Raw genomic sequence first — 24,075 nt, 5'->3', positions numbered from 1 at the left:
CCAAGTCCTGCTCAGCGGATCAGCTGAGACGCTGGGAGAATCGTAATTTCCCCCTCTCCCTCATCCCGTGCCCTCCTGTCCCCAGCAGCCTTTTAAAAAACTTTTTTACTGGTTTTCACTGCGCTCGTGGCTCAGAGCCCTCCTGTGCCCTGGCGTCCCTCTGCAGCCTCATTGCTCCGTTTAGAGAGCGGACCTTTGCTAGCTGAGGCTGCAGCAGCTGTTGCTGGCTACAAGGCGCTTTTTTCGGCTCGCTATGGCTCCCGTCTGTCCCTCCTCCCGTGTAAGCGGCTGCTGCCCACTTTGCTGCCATGGCTCTCCTTCCCTCCCTCCTCCTCGGCTCCTCCCCCTCCTCCTGGCTGTAAAGCAAGCAAAGCTAGAGCCGCGCAAAGCGGGACAGAAGCCCTGCAAGCGGCTCCCGCTTTGCTTCACTGACGGCAGCCATGGCTCCGGTCGAGTGCATTCGCTCCGTAACACGCACAGGCATTTTCCCTTACTTTCTAGGAGCAAAAAAGTGTGTATTTTGGAGCGAAAATTACGGTAAGCGATTTAGAGATAAATTTGGGGATGAAGGATATATTTTGAGAAAGGAAGCACCAGAAAGGTGCATGCCCCCTGCCCCCCTTGCACCCATCAGTGTCTAGGCAGGAGGCCTTTCAGACATGCCTTTTACCATTCCTTCTGTTCTTTTTAAATAAATGAAATCAATGAATTCTTTCATCCCAGCTATGTTAATTCAACTGGCAAATCACATAGATTTCTGATTAACCTTTGTACCCGTCCCAGTTTGCTCTGAATGCCCATAGCCGGGTTTAGTACTATCTGGTTTATTATATGGGTGCTTGAAAAATGTAATTGGAGGCAAAGGGATAAGGCTCTGTTAAGATGCATTTAGATGCCTAGTCCTTGGAGTAGCAGAGGATGATGGATGATGATGATGATAATAATAATAATAATAATAATAATAATAATAATAATAATAATAATAATAATAATTTTATTATTTATACCCCACTCATCTGCCAGGGTTTCCCCAGCCACTCTGGCCAGCTTACAGCATATATAAAACATAGTAAAATATCAAACATTAGAAACTTCCTGGTACACAGATGAGGAAAAGAAGCTATGAATTCCAAGACACAATTTATTTGAATTTTGTGTCTTTTGTAAAGTTTGAGTCACTATAATGAACATTGAATCTTGCAGTCGCCAAAATGACTTTATTTTTATTTATTTTTAAAATCTGCAGGCCAGAAGCTGTTTATGCAGCTGTAAATAGGAAACTTCCAGCGTCGTCTTACACGTTGGACGAGGGTAAGATTTTGAATTTAAATAAATCTTTAGATTTCTATGTGTTTAAGGAAAGGTTCCAAATTCTTTGAAACTTCTGCACCTTTAACTGTGTGCTATCGTAAAAGCCTAGAAGTTATGAGACTTGTAACAAACTAGGAATGAAAAACTCTTTATTATGGTCTGTATGTATTTTACTTGGATACTTTTTCTACACCTTTTTTTAGAAAATGAGTAAAAATGTAGGTCAGTGCAAGCTGATGGGCAAGGAAGGGAAAGAGCATAAAGGTATGTGGAGAGGTGGCCTTGGGCATAGGCAGAAGGCATGTAGGGGAAAGACTGGCAAGACACACATTTCCCAGCTCTGAGCCTCCTCTAGAGATTGCCCTCATGTTCGACAGTTTCCCACTTCAGCTGAAGCGGGTCATAAACTTGCAATGCCAACAGTCTTGCCTGCTGTTCTGACGATAACTATGCCCTCACAAATTGATTACTTTTTAAATTTTAATATTTTTATTGCGTTTTGTATAATAGCAAGTACAGTGGTACCTCGGGTTAAGTACTTAATTCCTTCCGGAGGTCTGTTCTTAACTTGAAACTGTTCTTAACCTGAAGCACCACTTTAGCTAATGGGGCCTCCTGCTGCCGCCGCGCCGCCAGACCACGATTTCTGTTCTTATCCTGAAGCAAAGTTCTTAACCTGAAGCACCATTTCTGGGTTAGCAGAGTCTGTAACCTGAAGCGTATGTAACCCGAGGTACCACTGTATAACATCCTTTCCCCCCACCCCAGCCCCCTACCCCATCACAGGTGTTCAGTTATACATTAGCAGGAGTGTTTGGATAATCCATATGTGCCTGTTGATTTTAGTCCTTCGCTTGATTCCATGGTGAAATTCACTTCCACAACATGTAGTGATGTCCACCAATTTGGATGGCTTTAAAAGAGGGTTAGATTAGGGTCTTGACTTCTAGCTATGACACTGCAAGTCACAAGTGTGGAGAGCCTGCTGTTGCACCCAGTTCTCAATTGCAGGTTTCCTATGGAAATCTGGCTGGTCACTAAGAGAGCAGGATGTTGGACTAGTTGGGCCTTTGGCCTGATCAAATACCTCTCATCTTATATTCTTAACTTCCCACAGTGGTGTTGTTGTTGTTGTTGTTGTTGTTGTTGTTGTTGTTGTTGTTGTCATCTCATCAAACAGCTGTTGGTTCAGAGTTTGAAAAATGAAAGAAATTGTGTGGATAAATATGTTCATGTCCTCAATAATGTCTTCATTACAAAGCTAAAATTCTGTCGTCTTTTCCAGAATACATAGCGCTATATTCTTACACAAGTTCTGAACCTGGTGATTTAACTTTCACTGAAGGAGAAGAAATATTAGTTACTCAGAAAGATGGGGAATGGTGGACTGGAAGCATTGGTGATAAAACTGGAATATTTCCTTCAAACTATGTCAGACCAAAAGATTATGAGGTAAGGATTTAGTACAGGCTTTTCTTTTTCTTTGGGGTGTGGAGAGGTATGGTATCCAAAGATGAACTCAGAGGCCCTAATCCTAAAATACCTTTTCCTTTTCCCTTTTCATATGTCTCAGATGATCAAGTGATCATGGGAGAGGCGGGGAAGAGGGCAATCACTGCTTGCAGCAGAGATGTTCAGTATGCTGGACTATGAATGTCCCAGTGGGGCAGAGTTGCGACCAAGTCTAATAGTTACTGCCCCTGGACCACTGAGTCAGGAAAAGAAGAGCTGCTGAAGGACTTTCTTAAAACTATTTGCAAAACAGCAAGAAACACATACACACTCACTTATTTGTTAACCCCCTTCCCCAAGCAAGAGCATGTAAGCTGAGTAGGCTGTCACTAAGAAAGTTGAGTGGGTTGTGCTACTGCTGCAAATTAAAGTGGATTCTTTTATTTTATTTTCTCATAGAATTCTGCTACTGCTAGCAAAACAGGGACATTAAATAAAAAACCTGGTGAGTATTACTAATTTTAGAGTGTGTTAGCTCATTGTAATAATTTAATTTTTCATTGATGCTTGTCTTCTTTCAGAAATTGCTCAGGTTACGACAGCCTATACGGCGTCTGGAACAGAACAGCTGAGTCTTGCCCCAGGGCAGCTGATCCTTATTTTGAAGAAAAATTCTAGCGGATGGTGGCAGGGAGAATTGCAGGTAAAAGGAAGGGGAATTCTTGCACATTTGCCAAGCTAAGTAGGATTTCAGATTGGATGGGGGGTGGAGTGCTGAGATTCCTGCATTGCTGGGGGTTGAACTAGACGGTCCATAGGGTCCCTTCCAACTCTACAATTCCATGACTCTAAAACTGAAACTAAAATTGAAGCAGGGCAAAGGCTAATAGAGTTCTGTCAAGAGAACAAGCTGGTCATCACAAACACGCTTTTCCAACAACACAAGAGACGACTCTACACATGGACATCACCAGATAGGCAGCATCGAAATCAGATTGATTATATTCTCTGCAGCCAAAGATGGAGAAGCTCTATACAGTCAGCAAAAACAAGACCTGGAGCTGACTGTGGCTCAGATCATCAGCTTCTTATAGCAAAATTCAAGCTTAAACTGAAGAAAGTAGGAAAAACCACTGGGCCGGTAAGATACAATCTAAATCAAATCCCTTATGAATACACAGTGGAAGTGAGAAACAGGTTTAAGGATTTAGATTTAGTGGACAGAGTGCCTGAAGAACTATGGATGGAGGCTTGTAGCATTATACAGGAGGCAGCAACAAAAACCATACCAATGAAAAGGAAATGCAAAAAAGCAAAGTGGCTGTCCAACGAGGCCTTACAAATAGCGGGGAAGAGAAGGCAAGCAAAATGCGAGGGAGATAGTGAAAGATACAGGAAATTGAATGCAGATTTCCAAAAAATAGCAAGGAGAGACAAGAAGGCCTTCTTAAACGAGCAGTACAAAGAAATAGAGGAAAACAACCGAATGGGAAGAACCAGAGATCTGTTCAAGAAAATCGGAGAAATGAAAGGAACATTTCGTACAAAGATTACCATATTAAAGGACAAAAGTGGTAAGGACCTAACAGAAGCAGAAGACATGAAGAAGAGGTGGCAAGAATACACAGAGGAATTATACCAGGTAGTGTGGTTGCTGACCTTGAGCCAGACATCCTGGAGAGTGAAGTCAAATGGGCCTTAGAAAGCACTGCTAATAACAAGGCCAGTGGAAGTGATGGTATTCCAGCTGAACTATTTAAAATTTTAAAATATGATGCTGTTAAGGTGCTACACTCAATATGCCAGCAAGTTTGGAAAACTCAGCAGTGGCCAGAGGATTGGAGAAGATCAGTCTACATCCCAATCCCAAAGAAGGGCAGTGCCAAAGAATGCTCCAACTACCGCACAATTGCACTCATTTCACACGCTAGCAAGGTTATGCTTAAAATTCTACAAGGAAGGCTCAAGCAGTATGTGGACCAAGAATTCCCAGAAGTGCAAGCTGGATTTAGAAGAGGCAGAGGAACCAGAGACCAAATTGCAAACATGCGCTGGATCATGGAGAAAGCTAGAGAGTTCCAGAAAGACATCTACTTCTGCTTCATTGACTATGCAAAAGCCTTTGGCTGTGTCGACCACTGCAAACTATGGCAAGTTCTTAAAGAAATGGGAGTGCCTGATCACCTCATCTGTCTCCTGAGAAATTTCTATGTGGGACAAGAAGCTACAGTTAGAACTGGATATGGAACAACTGATTGGTTCAAAATTGGGAAACGAGTATGACAAGGCTGTATATTGTCTCCCTGCTTATTTAACTTATATGCAGAATTCATCATGCGAAAGGCTGGGCTGGATGAATCCCAAGCCAGAATTAAGATTGCCGGAAAAAAGATCAACAACCTCAGATATGCAGATGACACAACCTTGATGGCAGAAAGTGAGGAGGAATTAAAGAACCTTTTAATGAGGGTGAAAGAGGAGAGCGCAAAATATGGTCTGAAGCTCAACATCAAAAAAACGAAGATCATGGCCACTGGTCCCATCACCTCCTGGCAAATAGAAGGGGAAGAAATGGAGGCAGGGAGAGATTTTACTTTCTTGGGCTCCATGATCACTGCAGATGGTGACAGCAGCCACGAAATTAAAAGACGCCTGCTTCTTGGGAGAAAAGCAATGACAAACCTAGACAGCATCTTAAAAAGTAGAGACATCACCTTGCCAACAAAGGTCTGTATAGTAAAAGCTATGGATTTCCCAGTAGTGATGTATGGAAGTGAGAGCTGGACCATAAAGAAGGCTGATCGCTGAAGAATTGATGCTTTTGAATTATGGTGCTGGAGGAGACTCTTGAGAGTCCCATGGACTGCGAGAAGAACAAACCTATCCATTCTTAAGGAAATCAGCCCTGAGTGCTCACTGGAAGGACAGATCCGGAAGCTGAGACTCCAGTACTTTGGCCACCTCATGAGAAGAGAAGACTCCCTAGAAAAGACCCTGATGTTGGGAAAGATGGAGGGCACAAGGAGAAGGGGACAACAGAGGACGAGATGGTTGGATATTGTTCTCGAAGCTACCAGCATGAGTTTGACCAAACTGCGGGAGGCAGTGGAAGACAGGAGTGCCTGGCGTGCTCTGGTCCATGGGGTCACGAAGAGTCGGACACGACTAAACAACTAAACAACAACAAAATTGAAACTTCCAGCTGAGCGGAACATGTATTGTCTACAGTGTATGGTTTCTACGAATGAAAAGCAAAAAGGTGTTTTTAACAAAGATGCACTGACACTTTGAAAATAAATTTGGAAATTAAAGTGTTTTGAAAACAAGGGGAAAACAAACACACAGACAAAAGCCATGCCACGTGTTTTTGTTTTTAAAGCACTTTTCATCCTGAAAGATAATTGGCTATCTTAAGATATACTAGCTTGGCATAACTGTGCTTACCACACACATTGGTCACTTTTAGTTACTTTTTGTGTTTATTCCATCTACTTATATCCCGCTTATAACCCTGATATCATAGTCTGGTAGCAGGAACAGAAATGTCCTAATGGTGGCAGGATTGTTGAGGTGGCATTTCCTGTCCTCCCTGGTGGTGTTGCCCTCTGGGGCCAGGGAGTGGACCTGAGCAGCTGGATGAGTTAATAATGAGTTGGGAGGATGTGTAATAGTGTATGTCTACTGTGTAATTAATTATCCACAATGACTCATATATATGCCACGTTATAAATAAGTCAATATTTTCTGTGGTAACATTTGCATATCCCTAACCTTGCATATTTTTTAACTTCAGTATGTTCTCATAAGTTTGCAAAGAGTTTGATGTGTTCTTATTAAAATCTAGGCAGCTTTTAATGTCATTCAGGCTAGAAAACCCAGAGTATCACATAACTTACCTGCAGTTAATTTCAGCTGATTTACTCACAGTACTCACAACTGATGCTACTTTCCTCTGAGCTTTAAGAAGCCAAGAAACTTCTTCATAGGACTACTTTAACTTATTTATTGCATATGTATTGCATCTTTCCTTGAAGGAGGTCAAGGTGGTCTACTCTAGGGAAGGGGAACTGGATCCAGCCACTTTGACGGGTGGGCAAGGCCACTGTGAGAACCCGTGACAACTTCAAATGGGCTCACTGTCAGCGCTGGTCGGCACTGATTGAAGCTTGGATTTAGATTCAAAGCACACCTGCAAGTAGGCATCTTCCACCTGCACACTAGGAAATCTGGTCTGCATTTTAAAAAATGTCATATTGCAGGCACAATTTGAGTCCAAACTGTGCAGGCAAACAGAGAACTTTTGCTTGCCACGGAGTAATTCTGAGTGCACTTTTATGTTCACAGTTGTTCCTTTACAGCTGTGTCTTTACCTGCCCTGTAACTGACATCTTTCCTGATATCCGGTGTGAGGCAGGCAAGTGTTGTTTGGGGAAAACAGCCTCATGGGCCAATTTAGGACCTGGCCAGACCCAATTAGGCCTTCAGGTTGGAGGTTCCCCATCGCTGGCCTCCTGGGTTCTTCCTTACGTGGTTTGCCTGTTAGCTGACAAAAGCTTAACATTCTTCTTGCAGGCAAGAGGGAAAAAAAGGCAGAAAGGGTGGTTTCCTGCTACCCATGTGAAGCTGTTGGGTCCAAGCAGTGAAAGGAATACACCAGCTACTTACCCAGGTGGGTGGCTAAAGCTTACTTTCCCTTTTGTTTAGATGTAGGGGTGAACCACACAATACGCTACATGTGTTGGCCCCAGTAGCTGTTTTTGTAAAAGGCAAACGGCTTCATGGTGCAGCAGTTCTGAGTGGGGAAGTAGCAGGGGAGAACTAAATTGTTTCTTTCTCCATTGTTTCTGTGGAGTCATTTCCTCCAGCTGGGTTTTGCCATGACCCCCAGTGACTGTGCAGGGGATAGCTGAGGTGATTGAAGCTGCTTCCATGGGGAGAAATTCTGAGCACACTGAGCCAAGTGACAGTGAGCTCCTAAACCCAGACTTCCGTTTTTGGTGCTCATTCAGCCCTGGCCCAGCACTTCAGCAGCCTTTCCTGAGTCATTTGGAATGGAGAGAGTTTGGCGTCATCCGCACCCTGTTGGCACTTTACCCCAAAACTCCAAATGACAGCTCCCAGTGACTTGATATAGATGTTAATTGAGGGACAGGATGGCATCCTTCAGAACCCTACAGCTTAAAAGCCATGGGGCCAATGATCTATCCCCTAAACTACGTTCTGGAAGGATGTGGCCCTGCAGGTAGGAGTGAAACTACTGCAAATTTAGTCTCCCAACTCCCATCCTGCCAAGCCATCCCAGAAAGATACTGTGGTCAACAGTATTGAAAACCACTGAAAAGAAACAGCTGGGAAGTACTCTGCAACCAAATGTGGAGACTTGAGTCTTTTTGGGTCCCCTGCAGTCCCTTTCTCATTGCTTCTTTCTGATGTATTCTTGCCTAATCACTTCTGGAACACTTGAAAGGAGTACAGTTTTTACTAGCTTCTGAAAGAGGAGAAGGGAGATTTCTAGACCAATATAACATGGGTACACAGAGAAGCAATCTGCTGCAGTCCCTGAGGTTGTTCTTCTTTCATTTCTAAAATGTAGCTGGGACGCAGAATTATTTTTCTTCAGTGATGGAGTGCTTAGCTCTCCTGGGCCTAAAAAATAGGTATGAAATGACAAGTGGGCAACCTTCCTCTGTTACCAAATCATCCCCCTGTTACCTCCCTTCAGCCATTGATATGAAGCCAGCTGGTTATGGCACTAGGTGGGTGCCCTGGTGCTCTAGCAGGAGAAATAAAAGTACTGTATTTTTCTTTGTATAACACACTCCTTTGTATAAGAAATTTTGGGGGACTCTGGGGAGGATTGCCCAGTGTTGTTGAGCTTTTATTAGGGGGAATTGCCAAAGATCACTCACCCACTGAACCTACGCTCACGCTTGCATGCGTCCCAAACGCAACCAATCGGCTGCCCAATTGCCACGGTAACAGCCAATAAACACCAGTCCTTGCCGCAGCCACCAATAGCCGATTACAATCTCCAGCTTGAGGCAGCAACAAATCCGGCGTCCCACATATGCACTATCTGTGTATAAGACGTCCAATTTTTAACATTTTGGGGGGGGGTCTAGTCTTATACACAGAAAAGTACGGTACTTTCGCTCTGCTTTGGAAAGGGCCTGGAATTCTGAAATAATGTTTGGTATCTCTGCTGATTCACAGCTGGTCTTGTGGGTTTCCATTTCTTCTAGTGTGTCAAGTGATAGCAATGTATGACTACAGGGCAAACAATGAAGACGAGCTCAGTTTCTCCAAGGGGCAGCTTATCAACGTACTGAATAAAGAAGATGCAGATTGGTGGCAAGGAGAGATCAACGGCTCTTCAGGCCTCTTTCCCTCAAATTATGTTAAAATGACCACAGACTGTGACCCAAGTCAGCAATGTAAGTGAAATTTGTTTAATGCATCAATTCATTTGTTTTCTCAGCTCACATGCTTGTAGTTCAGGATCATTATTATCATCGTTATTACCAGAGAGTTCTAGTTCACCAGGAACATCCTTCAGTCACTTCATTCAGATCCACAGGTAGATGCACATGTTTGCCTTTTTCTTGTGTGTTCAGCTGCCACGGCTGGACTTGTTCCTTTCTGGGCAATTTTTGAGCTCTTTCACTCGCTCCATTCTAGCGTTGGTGTAGGACTAGATCCTCTCAGATGGTGAAGCGTCACCTCATCCTCTTTCCTTCCAAGCAATGCTGTGCTCTTCATTTGCACAAAGGATCCTACTCAGACTTTTCAGGTTGTAGCTTGATGTAGATTACTGCCTCCTTCCTTTTTCTTCGATTTGAAATTAGTTATAAAACTTCACAGGTTGCCCTTTTACCAGTTACCAGTCGGGCGTTGGAAAGCAAGCTGCTTTGGAATAGTTGGAATATTAACCCCAGAGGATACTCAGCTGCAATTTTTGAGACAGTAAATATGAAAGTAAGGAAGGTTCAGTTATACTTTGGATTCTCAGTCTTTCAAATGCTCCTCATTACCTTCTGGCAGTTATGACTGCTTTTTATGCCACTTCCTGTCAATCACTGTATTCATCCTGATTAGACGGCATTGGCTTATTTAATGAGCATTCATTCTTATTTGTTTACAGGAGAAATAGATGACATTGCATCAAAGCAACAGTTGTCCCACACTTTCCAGTGCATTTCCATGTAGTAGTAGTAGTACAGTGGTACCTTGGTTCTCAAACTTAATCCATTCCAGAAGTCTGTTCCAAAACCAAAGCATTCTAAAACCAAGGCACACTTTCCCATAGAAAGTAATGCAACATGGATTAATCTGTTCCAGACAATTAAAAACAACCCCTAAAACAGCAGTTCAACATGAATTTTACTAATGAGACCATTGATCCATAAAATGAAAGCAATAACCCAGGCTGCAATCTACTACCCAGTATCAAAAACTGGCAATGATCTACCCATTGCCATTGGAGGGGGGAGTTTAATGGGGGGGGGGAGAACACAAATTAGAGGGACAAGGACCGCGCTTGGGGTGCGTGTGGGAAAGGAGGTGTTTAACTGGATGTGGGAGAGGGGAGTTTAAGTAGGGGGGAGGAATGGGAGGCAAAAGTTCTCTCCCCCAGCCCAAGCCAGCCCTCTCCCCTCCTAAAGCATCTGCCCACACTCCCCATTCGCCTGGGTGAGTCCCAGGGATTCTGTCTCCACTTGGGGCATGACGAAGCGGCAGCCACGGGCCGGTCGGGACGGTGCTGCCTGCACGTCCCTGGCATGGCGGCACCAGGACGCGGCAGCAGCACCGGAGCGTCAAGAGGAGGCGGCAGCTGCTCCCGGCTGCGCTCCTAGCCACTGGATGCTAAGCCGGGTGGGCTGGAGCCTGCGCGCAGTGCGAGCACCCTGATCCCCGCCTGGACCAGGGGGACGGAGGGAAGGTGAGGGGCTGGGAAGGTCAACCTGCCCAGCATACTTCCCCCAGCACATCCCCCCCCCCAAACACCACCTTTCTGCTCGCTGGGGAGAGTCGCCAACTTCCAAGTCTCCCTACTCCGGAGTCACTTACATTCCGAGGTGCCGCCCAACTCTACTTTGTATGGAGGAAAGAGGTCTTCCCAGCAGACAAAAGGGAAGGGAAGGAAATGGCGGCAGCCGCTGCTGGGGCCAAGCTGCTCGCTCAGAATGGAAGTGTGCACTCAAATCATTTCCGGGTTTGAAGTGTTCAGGTTCCAAGTGGTTCGAGAACTAAGCTGTTCAAAAACTGAGGTACCACTATACTAATAATATTTATAAATCTGGCTCGGTTTCCCTAGCCTCTATGTCACTTTCCTTATGCAGAAATCTGGCCCTTTGGGGAAGTGAGTTTGTCGTGGAGGAGCTCCCAATCAACTATAATTGCACAACTTAATTTTTCAGTGTGTGACTTAATCCCACCTCAAAATAGTAACACTCTGGGGGGTGCCCTGTGCTGAGTGTGCATTTTGAGAGAAGTGAAAAAAACCCAAACGAGCATATGGTGAATGAAGGGCAAAGTGTGGCTATACCCGCACAACTAAGGTCTATAAATGTTTCTCCTGCACTAGAGGAATGTATCCTGAAGTGGTCTTTCCCTCCAACATTCTCCAGTAGGCAGATTAGAATTGCCAATATCATTTTATGAGAGTTTTTATTTGACTTTCTATCTAGCCTTGGGAGACCTGTGGAACTTGTTTCCTGAATCTGTTTCTTAGCTTCCTGAGTCCAGAGCCCTGGGCTGTGGTCTTTGCTCAGTATGCCCTCTACTTCCTTCTCTGTCCCATAATCTTCTAACTAACAATGGTATTTCAACAACTTTCTGCATTGAGAGATAGGAAACCATTATCTTGAGGTCACCTCCACGTAGAAAAGAGAAAAAAGATGTATTAGAACTGAGTTGTCTTAAAAATACTGGTATGCATTGATCAGCCCCCCCCCACTGCCTTGTGGGATATCTTTGGGAGAAGAAAAGACTTGAGAATGAAACCCTACACAAAATTGGAGCGGAATCTCTAAAGCAAGACCTACCAGATCTTACCATCAGAGGCCAAAATTTTTGTGTCTTAAATTATCTCTGCCTAGAAATTTTGCAGAAAAGGGAGGATCTTAAAGATTATGCTTCCAAGCTGCATGAAGGAGGCCTTTGATAGTGCTGGGGCTACCCGTTCAAATGAATAGTCATCCCTGAGAACAAGGCATTCACAGCCGCCATACCATCTGACGCAGGGCAACTACTGAAGCAGCTAGAGTTTGAAGATAGAATGAGTGAAGACAGTTCAGATGATTTGGAGGAGGAGGATGAAACAGACCGTAGCCATGATGATTGGCATATCTGGCAACGCGCAACAAGGAAAAATAAAAAGGCAAAGAGTGAATTTTGCAGACTGGGGAATGTCTGCCAGGGCAGGCTAACCCAGAGGAGCAAGTCCAGATGGTCATTGGTACAGAACAATGTGCACCTGATGACACCTATGTCATTACATGTGGGTACCATGCTTGTTTCTCTGGTGGTGCCATGAGGAAGGCAGTCTGGGTAACTGACAGTGTTTCCTTTGCCCCACCACTGGAGGGAGAAGCCCTGTCCTGGAGCAGGTCCGACTTGTCTCTCTCCTAGCAAACTCAGGAGTTTGTGGGTGGAATCCAACATGGCGCTGAATGAACATTATGTCAGTGCAAGGATTTCTGCTTGTGCAATGGAAAGTTTTCCTCCCCCCTGCCCATGTGCCCCCTAAATCAGTTCTCTGGAGCAGATATGAGGGGGGCACTGGGCACACACAGTGAGGGAAGCGGGAGAAGTCCTTACCCTTGGTTGAATACTGGCCATGTGCTTCTCAACCTTTGGTTGCTTTCATTTTGCCAGGCAGGTTATATTTCACATGGTGAATCCTATTCAGTGTTTTTGTCTTCTGTTTCAATTTTTGTAATGCTTGTTTTTTATATTATTGTTCGATTGTAGATTGTGGGATTTTAACTCCTGTGAATACTAAGTGATGTAAACACATTAGAAGGGCTGGATATCTATCTGAATCCTTGAAGGTTCGTTTTGTTCCTTTAATACCCAATCACTGCTGTGCAGGTGAGGGCTATTTTATCAGGACCACTGTTCTGCACAATATAGGAACTGGAGAAGTATTAGTAGTAGTAGCAGTAGAAGTAGCATATCAGTAATAGCATATCATACAAGCATTATATCACAACCAGATACACAACCAGACTGTATTTCCAGGCACTGTGATCATCTGCCAGGGATTCACATATTTTTGCCAACCTTCATGCCATGTTTGCAGACATTTTTGTAACACAGAGTTGGTCTGTCAGCAGGTCTGGTGTCTGAAGCCATCTCCCCTCCAAGGTCCTTGGGGATCTTGCCATCTTCCATTCTGTGGACATGATCAAGCCAGTGTAGATGTCATTGAGACAGAAGTGTGAACATGTTGGGAATGTGGGCTTTGGGAGAGCACATTTTTGCTTGAGGCCTGTCCTGCCATGTGATGACCAAAATCTTCCTGAGGCAATGCATGTGGAAGGTATTGAGGCGTTGCTCCTAGCAGTTGTAAGTTGTCCATGACTCTTTATTACCGTTCTTTATAAGGAAGGCATCCAAGGATGAGCTGTTTTGCTGGACAGTCATGTACATGTTCTCACGGAAGGGTGCAATCTTTTTGGGAAGCTTAGGCAGACATCCTACCTTGGGGAGCCGTGTCAAGACTCCTTTTCGGCTGATGAGGTCAGGTCTATGAAGGCAGTGTGCAAGGGGCACCCCTGTTCTCGGCATTTCTCCTGCAGCTGGCACAGTGAGAGAATCATGACAGCCGTTGACCTCAGCTCTAAAGCTGCATTGTGACCCAGGATAGACTCTGTCAGGGAGTGACTGTAATCTCTTGAGAAATACATTAGGGAAGGCTTTCCTCATGGTGTTCAGCAGGGAGATCCCATGTTAGTTGTTACAGTCTTGACGATCACTTTTGTTAACAATGCTGGAGTTGTGTATCTCTTAGGGCATGGATCCTTGTTCCCAACACTGCAAGTGGTTTTGTGGAGGTGCGTCATGAGGGAAGAATTTGAGCCAGCTTTCAGCTCTTCTGCTGGGATTCTGTCCTGTCTTCCTGGACTGGCTGGACAAAGAGAAGTGGTGGGAGGCACCAGCCGGGGAAGCCTCCTATGAGGAAGGCTCAGAGCCCGGGGTGTGGTGGTGGGACAAATCAGAGGATGGAGGAGGGCAGAAGGATTGGAAGTTGAAGAAGCAACAGGCTTAAGTGAGAAAGGAGAGCCAGATGCAGAAAGCAGTGCAGACTCAGCACATGAAGCAGATAAGGAGGGGCCAGCGGCTGCAGATGCATCCATAGTGTTTGCCTTTCCTACTGTAGTCTCCAAGGTCAGGGAGAGCTTTGCACGTAGCAGAAGAACGAGCATAGGTGGCCCCTCCCCAGCATAATTTAAGGCTTCTTGGGAAACATCTGGCAGGCAGTAGACTTGAGGGGAAGCAGGAGATAGTCAGCTCCCACCGTGGATGAAGAGCCGGATGAAAATCTGTGATTGTTTCACTTTGTACCATGAATCAGTGCAGGTGCCTCAAGACTCTCTAGAAATTAGGGAGTATTGTTCTGTTGGAGGAACACCATAAACATTTTTCAACTATCAAAAGCCCATTGAGCTTTTAGAAAATCTTAGAAATTTCCCTGCTTCCCTTATTCTCCAGTTAAGCAGTTGGCAGCCTTGTATAGCTGAGCCATTTAGTATTTGACAGATAGTAAAAATCAGCCGTGCATTATTTACCCATATAGTTTTCATTGAAAACATCACAAAGCGATGAGGCATGATAATTACTTGTTAATAAGAAATGGTCTTTCTCTGCCATCTGATTGGCCCCTTGCAGGTTTCACTCAGAAAATCTAGTTGTGGTCATTTATCTCTAATTTTCTTTTCTTTTTTATTTTTTAAGGATCCCATGTTGTCTTCCAGTGTGAAAGCACCTCAGAGACCCACTATCCAACTTTGACTATAGCATGGAGGCAGGTGGACAGCCTGCTCAGATCTCTCTGAAACAATTGATTTGCTTCGCTTCAATATTAAATCCACTCAAGACTTCAAATTTTGTTCTGTATTGTACAGTTACAGTTTCTGCAAACTGACTAGATAGTGGGTCTTTGTGTGGCTTTCTGCACTGTCCTATCTTGTGTTCTCTATTCCCTTTATTTAGGAACAATTAGTGCACTTGTCAAGGTATCTCTTGATGTGGTGCAGCATTAGGCACACAAAGACCTACTACTGATTGTACTGTTTCACCTGCTTAGTTGAGCTCTTGGGATGTTGCACCTTGTATTTCCTTTGTTGATTTGTGGTTTGCTGATCTCTCACCATGCACTTCATCTATGATTCTGGACACAGTGACTGGGCTATTGAACCGAAAAGGAACAGAGGTGGAATAAAACTTGGTGTGCTTCTTATGCACTTTACACTTCCACTATATCTGCTGGCTTTCAGATCTTAAAACTCTTTTGTCTGACTCAAACACCAACTTGTCTGTCACATGCTTCTTTATATGGATTTTGAGAAAAGTTTCTCTCTCTCTCTCTCAGCCCATTTTATTACGTGTTAAAGTAGAGAGCAAACCCGAGCCACACCTATTTTGGTGGGCATTGTTTTTTATGTGGTCTGATTTTAGATTCTGGGTGAAAAGAGATGTGGGGAAAGGTCTCTCTTCTGTTGCTCCCCCTGCTCCTGACAACACCATTAGCAGCAGCCTGATGGGCTTAGAGCTCCTAGGCTTGGCTCATCCCTTGCCAGGTGCATCAGTGCTGGTCCTTTGGGTGGTGCTGGGGGGGGAGCAGCAGGGGAGGGAGGGCCCAGTCAGCTACTGGGTGGGGGGCAATTTGCTAGGCCCCATTGTGTTCCCAGGGATGTCAGAAGGAGCACGACAGGACCCCCAGGGCCTTTCTGTCGGCTGCTCCTCTTCCCTTGCCAACCCAACTTCACGTTACTTAGCAGAGAGTCCCATGCAGCATGGCGGGCTACGGAGAGACCCCCGGACACCCCCGCACCAACGCTATTTGCCCAGGTTTTCCATCTGAAAGCTGGTTGAGGGCAGCGAGTGGCTTGAAGCATGGAGATTATTAGGAGCCTGGAGCAGTTGGGAGAATAAGCGGAGCACCTCTCTGTGCCACGGTTCCCCTCCAACATGCCCACTTGCAACGGTTCTTCCTGGAGAAAAACAAAATGTCTCTGTGATTCAGTGACACATACTTACATGTGATGTGTAGTGGAACCCTGAGAAATAGCAAGCTATTTCCTTTTAACATTCTATAGCTACCCTTAATGCCAAAGTTAACTATCTGTAACAATAAAACATGGTATTATTGTTGTCCCATACTGAATATTTTATAGATCTGCAATTGGCCTCTGGCAATTTCCTAGTCAATGACACTGTCAAAATGAGATTCCTATTGAGAGCTTGCATTATTATTATTATTATTATTATTATTATTATTATTATTATTATTCCTGCATCAGTTTAATATCAGTTGAAGTTCACTGTTTCTGCCTCTCCCTTTGAAGGGGAGGATAGGATGACAAGATAGATCTAGAATAGAGGCAGTCTGACAGAATGGCCCTATTCACCAAATTTACTACATATCCGCAAGTGATTGGATCCCCAGTTTTAGGGGAATTTCCATTTAGATTGGTCATTTTAAGGCATCATTAAGCTAACATGTGGCAGAGTAGTATTTTGGTTGTAATTCTTTAGTGATTTAAATATGTTATTTTCTGTCATGCATACCACTTCAGTAATTTAACTTCTTTAAGATTATGTCTTGGGGAAAGCTAGTATTTTTTTAAAGGATGACAATTTTGTAAGGCAATTAATTGAGATAAGACAATTTCTTAGAATTTGAGAGTGCAAGCAACAATTGTGATGTGTGCAATCTGAAATGTTTACAGTTTGGATATGCAAAACTTAGGTGGTACTATAAAAAAGTGCTAATTTCATTAACTCAGAAGTATTTTGTTCATCATTCTAACAGTGTAATCCTGTTACTTGGAAAAGAGTTCCTTTTAAGTTTGTTTAGGGTTCTCACCTAAATAAAATGAATGTTATGTACTCTTAATAGACTTTTATCAAAGAAAGAAAGAAAGAGAAAGAAAGAGGGGGGGAAAGATTCCTGTGTATACTTTTATCAAGTAACAGATTGTAAGGAGGGTTTTATGTGCAATACAGGAAAGTTATGTGCCTCAATAAATTATGAATGGGTTTTCTCTTACTTGTGTTTTCCTGTGATCGTATCTCAAAGAATCAACTTATCAATATTGATCGCTGCAAGTGGCTCAGTGTTCAGCTGGTTCCCCATCCCGTCTTTCTGCTTGATAGTGGACATTTAGCAAATGTTTTGATGCTACATCAATAAAAATGCTAATTGTGCAGTATTGCGTCCTCTTCTCACAAATTGTGATTGCGGCTTAGCAACTTTCAGCCAAAAGATCCCTGATGGGCTCTTCTGGAAATGTTTCTAGTCCAGCTCTCCAGCCCCACATGGCGACTTGACAGGGCCTGGAGCTCTCTGTTTATACCATCTCAATCACAAAGTTCATCAAGCCCTTGGGCAGACCTCAAACACGGCTGTTGCCATTTTTGCTAACCTGAACCTAGCCACATAGAAGGGTTCAGACAAAATCTGAGTTTCCAGTAACTTGTGAAAGGGTTTTGTTTTTTGTTTTTTATTTGTTGGCTAATCATTCAGAAACTGATGATCAAACCAATTTAGTTGCTGGATGAATTATCTTTGAAAAGTCCTGAATTGCAGGGCGAGATTAAAGAACCTCTTCATGCCAACTGTTAGAAGAAAAGCGAAAATCATAAAGCTTTTAAATTCATATACTGTATTGAGTAGAGTTTTTAAACTCCTGCACCCCAGAGAGCAGTAGCTTAACAATTGCCTATTTACAAAGGCATATCAGGCATATCAGGCAAATTGCCTATTTACAAAGGCATCTCAGTTCCAAAAGTTTCTAGGTATTGGATGCCTCTGCTCTTCAAACCAAAAGCCAAACATTCTGGCAGACAGACTAAGCTTTTAGGTGTGCATCCATTGGGCTCTCTGAACTGTAGGTCTTTCGCTTTAAAGACGAATGGCTTTGTTCTTGCAGATTTCTTATGGGTACCTGTTACTGTTATGTCTACCTGCTTGTGCGACAGAATAAGCTTTCCCTCCTCGCCTTGCCTCCTTGCACTCCCAAAATCTCCCTCTGAGGCAGGTTTTGGTAGCATGCTTTTTAGGTGCGGTGGGGTGAGAACGAGAGGAGAATTAGCCAAAGAATAGGATGCCCATAAAGATCTCACAAATGGGGGGGAATTAGGAATTGAGGGTTCTTGACTAAACCTAGAAATTACAATCCAGCCTAATTAAGAGTTCTGGAGAACTCAAAAGATTGTTAATGATTTTGTGGATATTTTGGATGGGCATCTAAGCAGCTAGAAAACTACCATATTTTTTTTAATAGTTCAACATAAAATGAATGAACCACACCATCAAATTGTGATTTGTTCTTAACAGTATATACCAGGATATGAGGCTTTGTGCTCCTTCTATGCAATCCAACCATAAACTGATGTCAATCAGCCTGTTACAAGAATGCTGACAGACGTATGATTTGTAGTGGTATTTTGGGCTGCCACAACATGTTGCTGCTTTACAGTGCAATCTTGCACATGTGTCCTCTTGGATGAGCCCCGTCAAGATCAGTTGGGTTTGCTTCCAGTTAAAGGTGCATTTTGACTGCAATTCTTTACACACCTGAGAGCAAGATCCTCTAAACTCGACGAGACTTAAGTCTAAGGACACATAAATAGCGTTGTGTTCCTTTTTTTAGCTATCTTAAATGCTTACATATTATAGTGTTGTATGCTGTCTTAATAACTTTTTTCTTCTTGGGTTCTATAGTATTTGAAATAATGTTTAGTGTCTCACCATGCAAACACAGCATATGCTGTGTATGAGATAATGGTTATTTGTTTTTTTGAAAACTGGAAATAACTATGCAAAAATACTTTATTAAAGAGACACACAAAGTTATATGCTTGTGTATGATTTCTTTTCCATTACGGTTAGCCTAATTAAATTTATCTCTGGGCATGGAGAGCTATTGTGCTAGAGTGGCTCAGTGGTCCAACTGGGAGGGTCAGACCGAGTTGTGTCTCTAGAGAGGGTGAGCCGTCTCTGCCAGGAGAGTCCAGGGGGTTTCTTCCAGCTCCCATCCGGCCCAGCCAGCATGACCTGTTGTCAGGACAGCAGTGTGCTCAAATGTGCACTCAGCGACTGATGGCTCAATTCTAACCATGCAAGCCCTCTTGAATTTAGTGGTGCCTACTCCCAGGGGAGTGGAGCTAGGATTGCACCCAAAAATACCAACTCTTTCAACAAAACAACTCTGAAGGCCCCATTTCTTCATGCACCAGTGGGTTTAATTTAATTGGTTATGGAAGAGATACCTTACAGGGTCATGGAAAGTCTGATGATTCCCCTACAATTTGGTTCCACTATCCTTTGAAACAGAAATGGAAAATGTTTCTAGTAGCAATTATACTGGGAAAAGTTGAAAGGTATTCAACTTGTTTTAGAGGGGGTTTGCATTCCCCCCCAGCTCAGGTTTGCAGCGTGGAGGTTCTTACGGAGCCAATATGGTCATTAGAGGCCAACTGACCACCAGCTATCACCTTGGGCTGTGGCCAAACCTGGATGGAGACAGCTTGCCCTCCATTGCCCAGGCTGAGGTAACCTCGCATGTTTATTGCAATGGGCCTCTGAAAATGGTTCCAAAAAGTTTGGCTGGATTAGGGCAGCAAGAGGGCTTTGTGGGATTCCCTGGTTTCCAGTCCAGCCCAAGCCCAAGCCTGGCTGTGAAGTCTCAAATGGCTTGAGACCAGATCGCCTTCTCCCCCAAGATCCCTACCTTGAGATCTTCTTTGAGCCACTGCCAAGTGTGGCTGCCATGAAGGGGGCCTTCTCTGTGAGGGCACCTGTGGTGATAAATAGTTTGAACTACCGTTTAATGTGCTGTGTAATCTTGTTGTTTTGTGATATTGTTATTTTCATTGTAATCTATGGTTTTATGTTTGTGTGCCACCCAGACGACATTGGGCAACCTTACGCCAATGGTAAATAAATGTTCTGTGTAACAGGGCTGGGCAATATCTGGTTTTCAATGTCACGATATATCACCAGCTAAACATCATGATATTTGGATATATCACAATGTCTGAAATAAGGCTGGAACTATGTAGAGGTGACTGTGGTAATAATGCCACGGAAAACTGCCACTACTTATGGGTCTTACTCTAAAATGGATAAATTTTTACTTACCTTTAACATATTGTTAAAATGGTTATGTTATAGTGCTACTGTACGGATAATGTTTAAATTAGCACATTTTCTCTAAAATTAAAGGTATAGAAGTAATTCTGTAGCCTAGATATCAAAGGTAAGGAGGGAGATTGTTTCCTAAAAAAAATAATTACACTACTAAACAAGAAAAAAGCCAGTTCACAATCACTGTCACACTTTTAGATCCAGTTGTACCTCAGGTTACATACACTTCAGTTTACAGATGCTTCAGGTTACAGACTCCTCTAACCCAGAAATAGTGCTTCACGTTAAGAACATTGCTTCAGGATGAGAACAGAAATCGTGGTCTGGCGGCGCGGCGGCAGCGGGAGGCCCCATTAGCTAAAGTGATGCTTCAGTTTAAGAACAGTTTCAGGTTAAGAACGGACCTCCGGAACGAATTAAGTACTTAACCCAAGGTACCACTGTATTCAAATATATATCACTATTGAGTCTTAGTTGGACGTGTGCACCCCACAACACCAGTTATTAGATTGTTTGTTAATTTTCTTTTCTAAACCAGGCCAAAATAGAAAGAATGGAATGGATGAATTTTAACAGAACAAAAAATTGCTAAACACAATTTATATTTTTAGTGCCAGGGGAATTTGCATTTCTTATATAAGCCAAGCCAAAACAGAAAGAATGGATTGAATTTTACAAAATTAAAAAATACTAAACAAAAAAATATATTTTTGCAAGGAAAATTTGATGCATTTAATTATATGAAGATTTACTCAACGATAGTGTTCTTCATCTGTAACATTACAGATTTCCAGAGAATATATTAATGTTAATAGATTAGTTATTACTAATAAGAAGTGTGTGAGAAAGCAAATGAGCAAGGGAGAATTGAGAGGAGTTCTAGGGTCTGGAGGAGAAAAGGAGGAAGCTAATGAGGGAGACACACAGACAATTGCACAAAGAGACACAAACGCAAAAGAGGGAAGTAGGCAAAGCAGCATTCTTTTTCCTTCCAATTTGAAGCAACTACAGAGCATGTTTCTCTGCAGTTTCCTAGGCACAGGGGAGGTAGCGGAGGAGGCGGAGAGCTACTTTAAAAAAATTTTTGTAATACTAATTTTTATTAGTTTTCAAATTTTAACAAATCCATCCGAATTATTTAAATTTAATATATTTTTCAAAAAATAATTAGGTTTCCGGCTCCTGTTGCAAGCATATGTCCAATACATTCCTGATGTTACCGCTTCATTCTTCTTCTTTAATCACCTTCTCAACCTTCTACTAGTTTTAATCCATTTTCATAGCCAGCGGATTTGTAACCTTGCAATCAGCGCCATTGTTTTTTCCAAACATGCGTAGTCCTTCCAGCATTCTGATCTTGAACCTGGTGTGTAAAGATGATTCATTGCTCTCACCCTTTGTCCATTCACATTCCTCTGCTCAAGGTCTTACTGGGCTCTAAATAACTCCCCAACAGATGGCTGCTCTTTAGCCCCCAGTTAGAGAACAAAGTCACATAAACTCCTGCTAGATATAATTAGCAGTCCTTCATTTTATCAAATTAGTCTCTTGTCCACTCCAGTCCAAAGATAATTTCAATATTGTCTATTTCAACCTCGGTTGGAAGGAGAAGGTACCGTATATACCCAAGTATAAGCTGACTCGAATATAAGCCACAGAAAACTGGGAAAATTTATTGACTCAAGCATAAGCCGGTTCAGCACACCACATACCTCCAGGTGGGCCAGAGTGCGTGTGTGCGTGCATGCAGGCGCACACGGCAGAGGGGGCTTCTCTCTCCCCCCAGCCCCTCTCGTCCCCCTGCCTACCCAGGGTGCTGCCGAGAGGCAGAGGCTGGTGGCGGCAGCAGCAGAGGAAGAACAGGGGAGCAGGGGAGGTCAAGAAAGAAAAAGACCATTTAGGAATCATCATAACAGACATTGCCTTGCCTTCCCCTCCCGTTCTGGCTGCTGCAAGGATTTTCCTGCTTGTAAAAAGTCATTCAACCACCTTCACAGCTCAAGTCCAGTCCTTTTGGCAGCTGATTAATTGCAGCCCATTATCATATGCCGTTTCAGGAGTGCCCCTTAATTAAAGCCCATGTTCCAACTTCTTCAGGAACTGAGCATAGCTCATGCCGGAGGTGGAGGTTCGTCCATGGCAGGGACACCCTTCCCAGGTGGCACCCCTTCTGCCTTTCAAGCTGGCAGGTACAGGCTTAAGCGGCACCGCCAGGAATTTTACCTCATTTTTACCTCCATTTCACTGGCTTCCCCCTGCCCAGACAGCTACACTGCCCCGGAGGGCAGCACAGCTTGACTGCCATGGCCATGATGTCAGGCTAGAAACCTACTTTAAAGGTAATAGGAACTGCCGCCTGCCAGCAGAGAGAGGCTGGGTTAATTTTTTTATTAAAAAAACCAATGTATTCTGCTCCTTCACAAAAACGTGTGCACACAAACACAGGGGGGGGGAGGGGGGGGAGGGAGGGACAGGCAGACAATTGCACACCCACAATCAACAAGCCCAGCAGGGGGAAGGGGGAAGTAGCTCTTATGTTAGAGCAGCGTCTTTTTCCTTTTCGCCTCTCGGCCTTTTGGCTAAGATCATGTGTAGGATCTGTTCTTATCAGTTTAATATGTGATATGTTGAGGACTATATATTAAATGCAATTTTGGAGCTAGGGAAGTTTTTTAATGACTGATGTTTTACTGTATTTTTAATCTCCTGTTGGCTGGGGAAACCCAGACAGATGGGTGGGGTGTAAGTAATATGTTGTTGTTATTATTATTATTATTACCCCAGTTGATATTTTTATGTGAGAACAGGAGGAGAAAAGGGGCTCCAGATTCCAGAAGCCATGCTTCTCCCGAAGCCACCTGCCAGCCTGGTGCCTGCCTTTCAGCAAGAGCCTCTGAGAGAGGGAACTTCCGGCTTGCAGGCTGCTCAGCTCCGCCTGTCAGGAGACAGAGCCCTCGGGAAGAGTTAGGCTGCGCACGCACACACAACACAGTGGTACCTCGGTTTAAGAACAGTCCAGTTTACAAACTATTTGGTATAAGAACTCCGCAAAACCAAAAGTAGTGTCCCAGTTTGCGAACTTTACCTCAGTCTACAAACGGAATCCGAACGGTGGAAGGGCACCGGTAGCGGGAGGCCTCATTAGGGAAAGCGCGCTTCCGTTTAAGAATGGATTCGGTTTAAGAACGGACTTCCGGAACGGATTAAGTTTGTAATCTGAGGTGCCACTGTATCTCCAAGGACGATTTGTGTCTGAGGAGGCAGGCAAGGGAGACAGAGAACTAAGGCAGAGAATTACCCTGCAGCGCACACATGATTTCTCAAAGAGCGATTTTTGCACAGAAGAGCAGCTGAGGCAGAGTTCACAAATTGCAACAGCTGCACAGGACAGGAAGAAGCATCAGCTTCCCAATTTTTGCAACAAAATGCTTTTTGACTATCACACACAAGCACACACACGATTCACAATAGATTGCCAGGTTATTTTTTAAAAAATGGTTATCACAATTTGCTCTTAATATAAGATAATATGTTGATATATTGATATAGGCCCAGCCCTACTGTGTAGGAAGGAGAGGGGCAAGTCATCCTCTTCTGCCATGTCTCACCGAACAGATTCTAACGTTCGCATCACCACATGAAGGCTCCTGGAAGCACTTCTCCAGGCCTTTGCTGTGTCAAGAGCAGTGCTGCATTCCATGCTTCTTCTGCCCAGGACGCAGATGCGTTGCCCGCTCTCCTGTCCCAGGGCTGGTGAGAGGCCCACAGGCTGCTCATGGAGGAACTCTGCCACAAGCCACGGACTGTGCAGTGTTGGGGTTCCTACCCAGCTATTTCAGAGCCAGTTTTCTTCTTCACGTTTATCAAAAGATTTATGCCCCTGAGACCGTTCCCTGTCTATTTTTTGCTTGGTATTAAGTTGGCACTTGGGCTCA

The 24,075-nt window shown here is 43.8% G+C and overlaps 1 protein-coding gene and 1 pseudogene across 5 annotated transcripts in view; both read left to right on the top strand.

The window, feature by feature from the left end:
- The window catches only part of ITSN2 (intersectin 2), an 83,795-nt gene that overhangs the window by 48,585 nt on the left and 11,135 nt on the right, over positions 1 to 24,075 (top strand). For 3 of the 5 annotated variants that reach the window (XM_053380247.1, XM_053380248.1, XM_053380250.1), the window contains exons 24-29: positions 1,247 to 1,311; positions 2,597 to 2,763; positions 3,223 to 3,268; positions 3,345 to 3,466; positions 7,336 to 7,432; positions 9,006 to 9,197. In XM_053380247.1, coding sequence (XP_053236222.1) covers positions 1,247 to 1,311; positions 2,597 to 2,763; positions 3,223 to 3,268; positions 3,345 to 3,466; positions 7,336 to 7,432; positions 9,006 to 9,197 — 689 coding nt within the window. Of the gene's footprint in view, positions 1 to 1,246; positions 1,312 to 2,596; positions 2,764 to 3,222; positions 3,269 to 3,344; positions 3,467 to 7,335; positions 7,433 to 9,005; positions 9,198 to 9,241; positions 9,341 to 14,721; positions 14,819 to 24,075 lie in introns of those variants that run through there. The other 2 variants (XM_053380251.1, XM_053380249.1) reach the window with 2 other exon arrangements.
- On the top strand, positions 22,700 to 22,867 carry LOC128411663 (uncharacterized; annotated as a pseudogene).

The sequence above is a fragment of the Podarcis raffonei genome, chromosome 3 (genome assembly GCF_027172205.1).
Source record: "Podarcis raffonei isolate rPodRaf1 chromosome 3, rPodRaf1.pri, whole genome shotgun sequence".
Taxonomy (NCBI): domain Eukaryota; kingdom Metazoa; phylum Chordata; class Lepidosauria; order Squamata; family Lacertidae; genus Podarcis; species Podarcis raffonei.
Note: the sequence above shows the minus strand (reverse complement) of the source record. Positions and strands in the feature narration are given on the sequence as shown.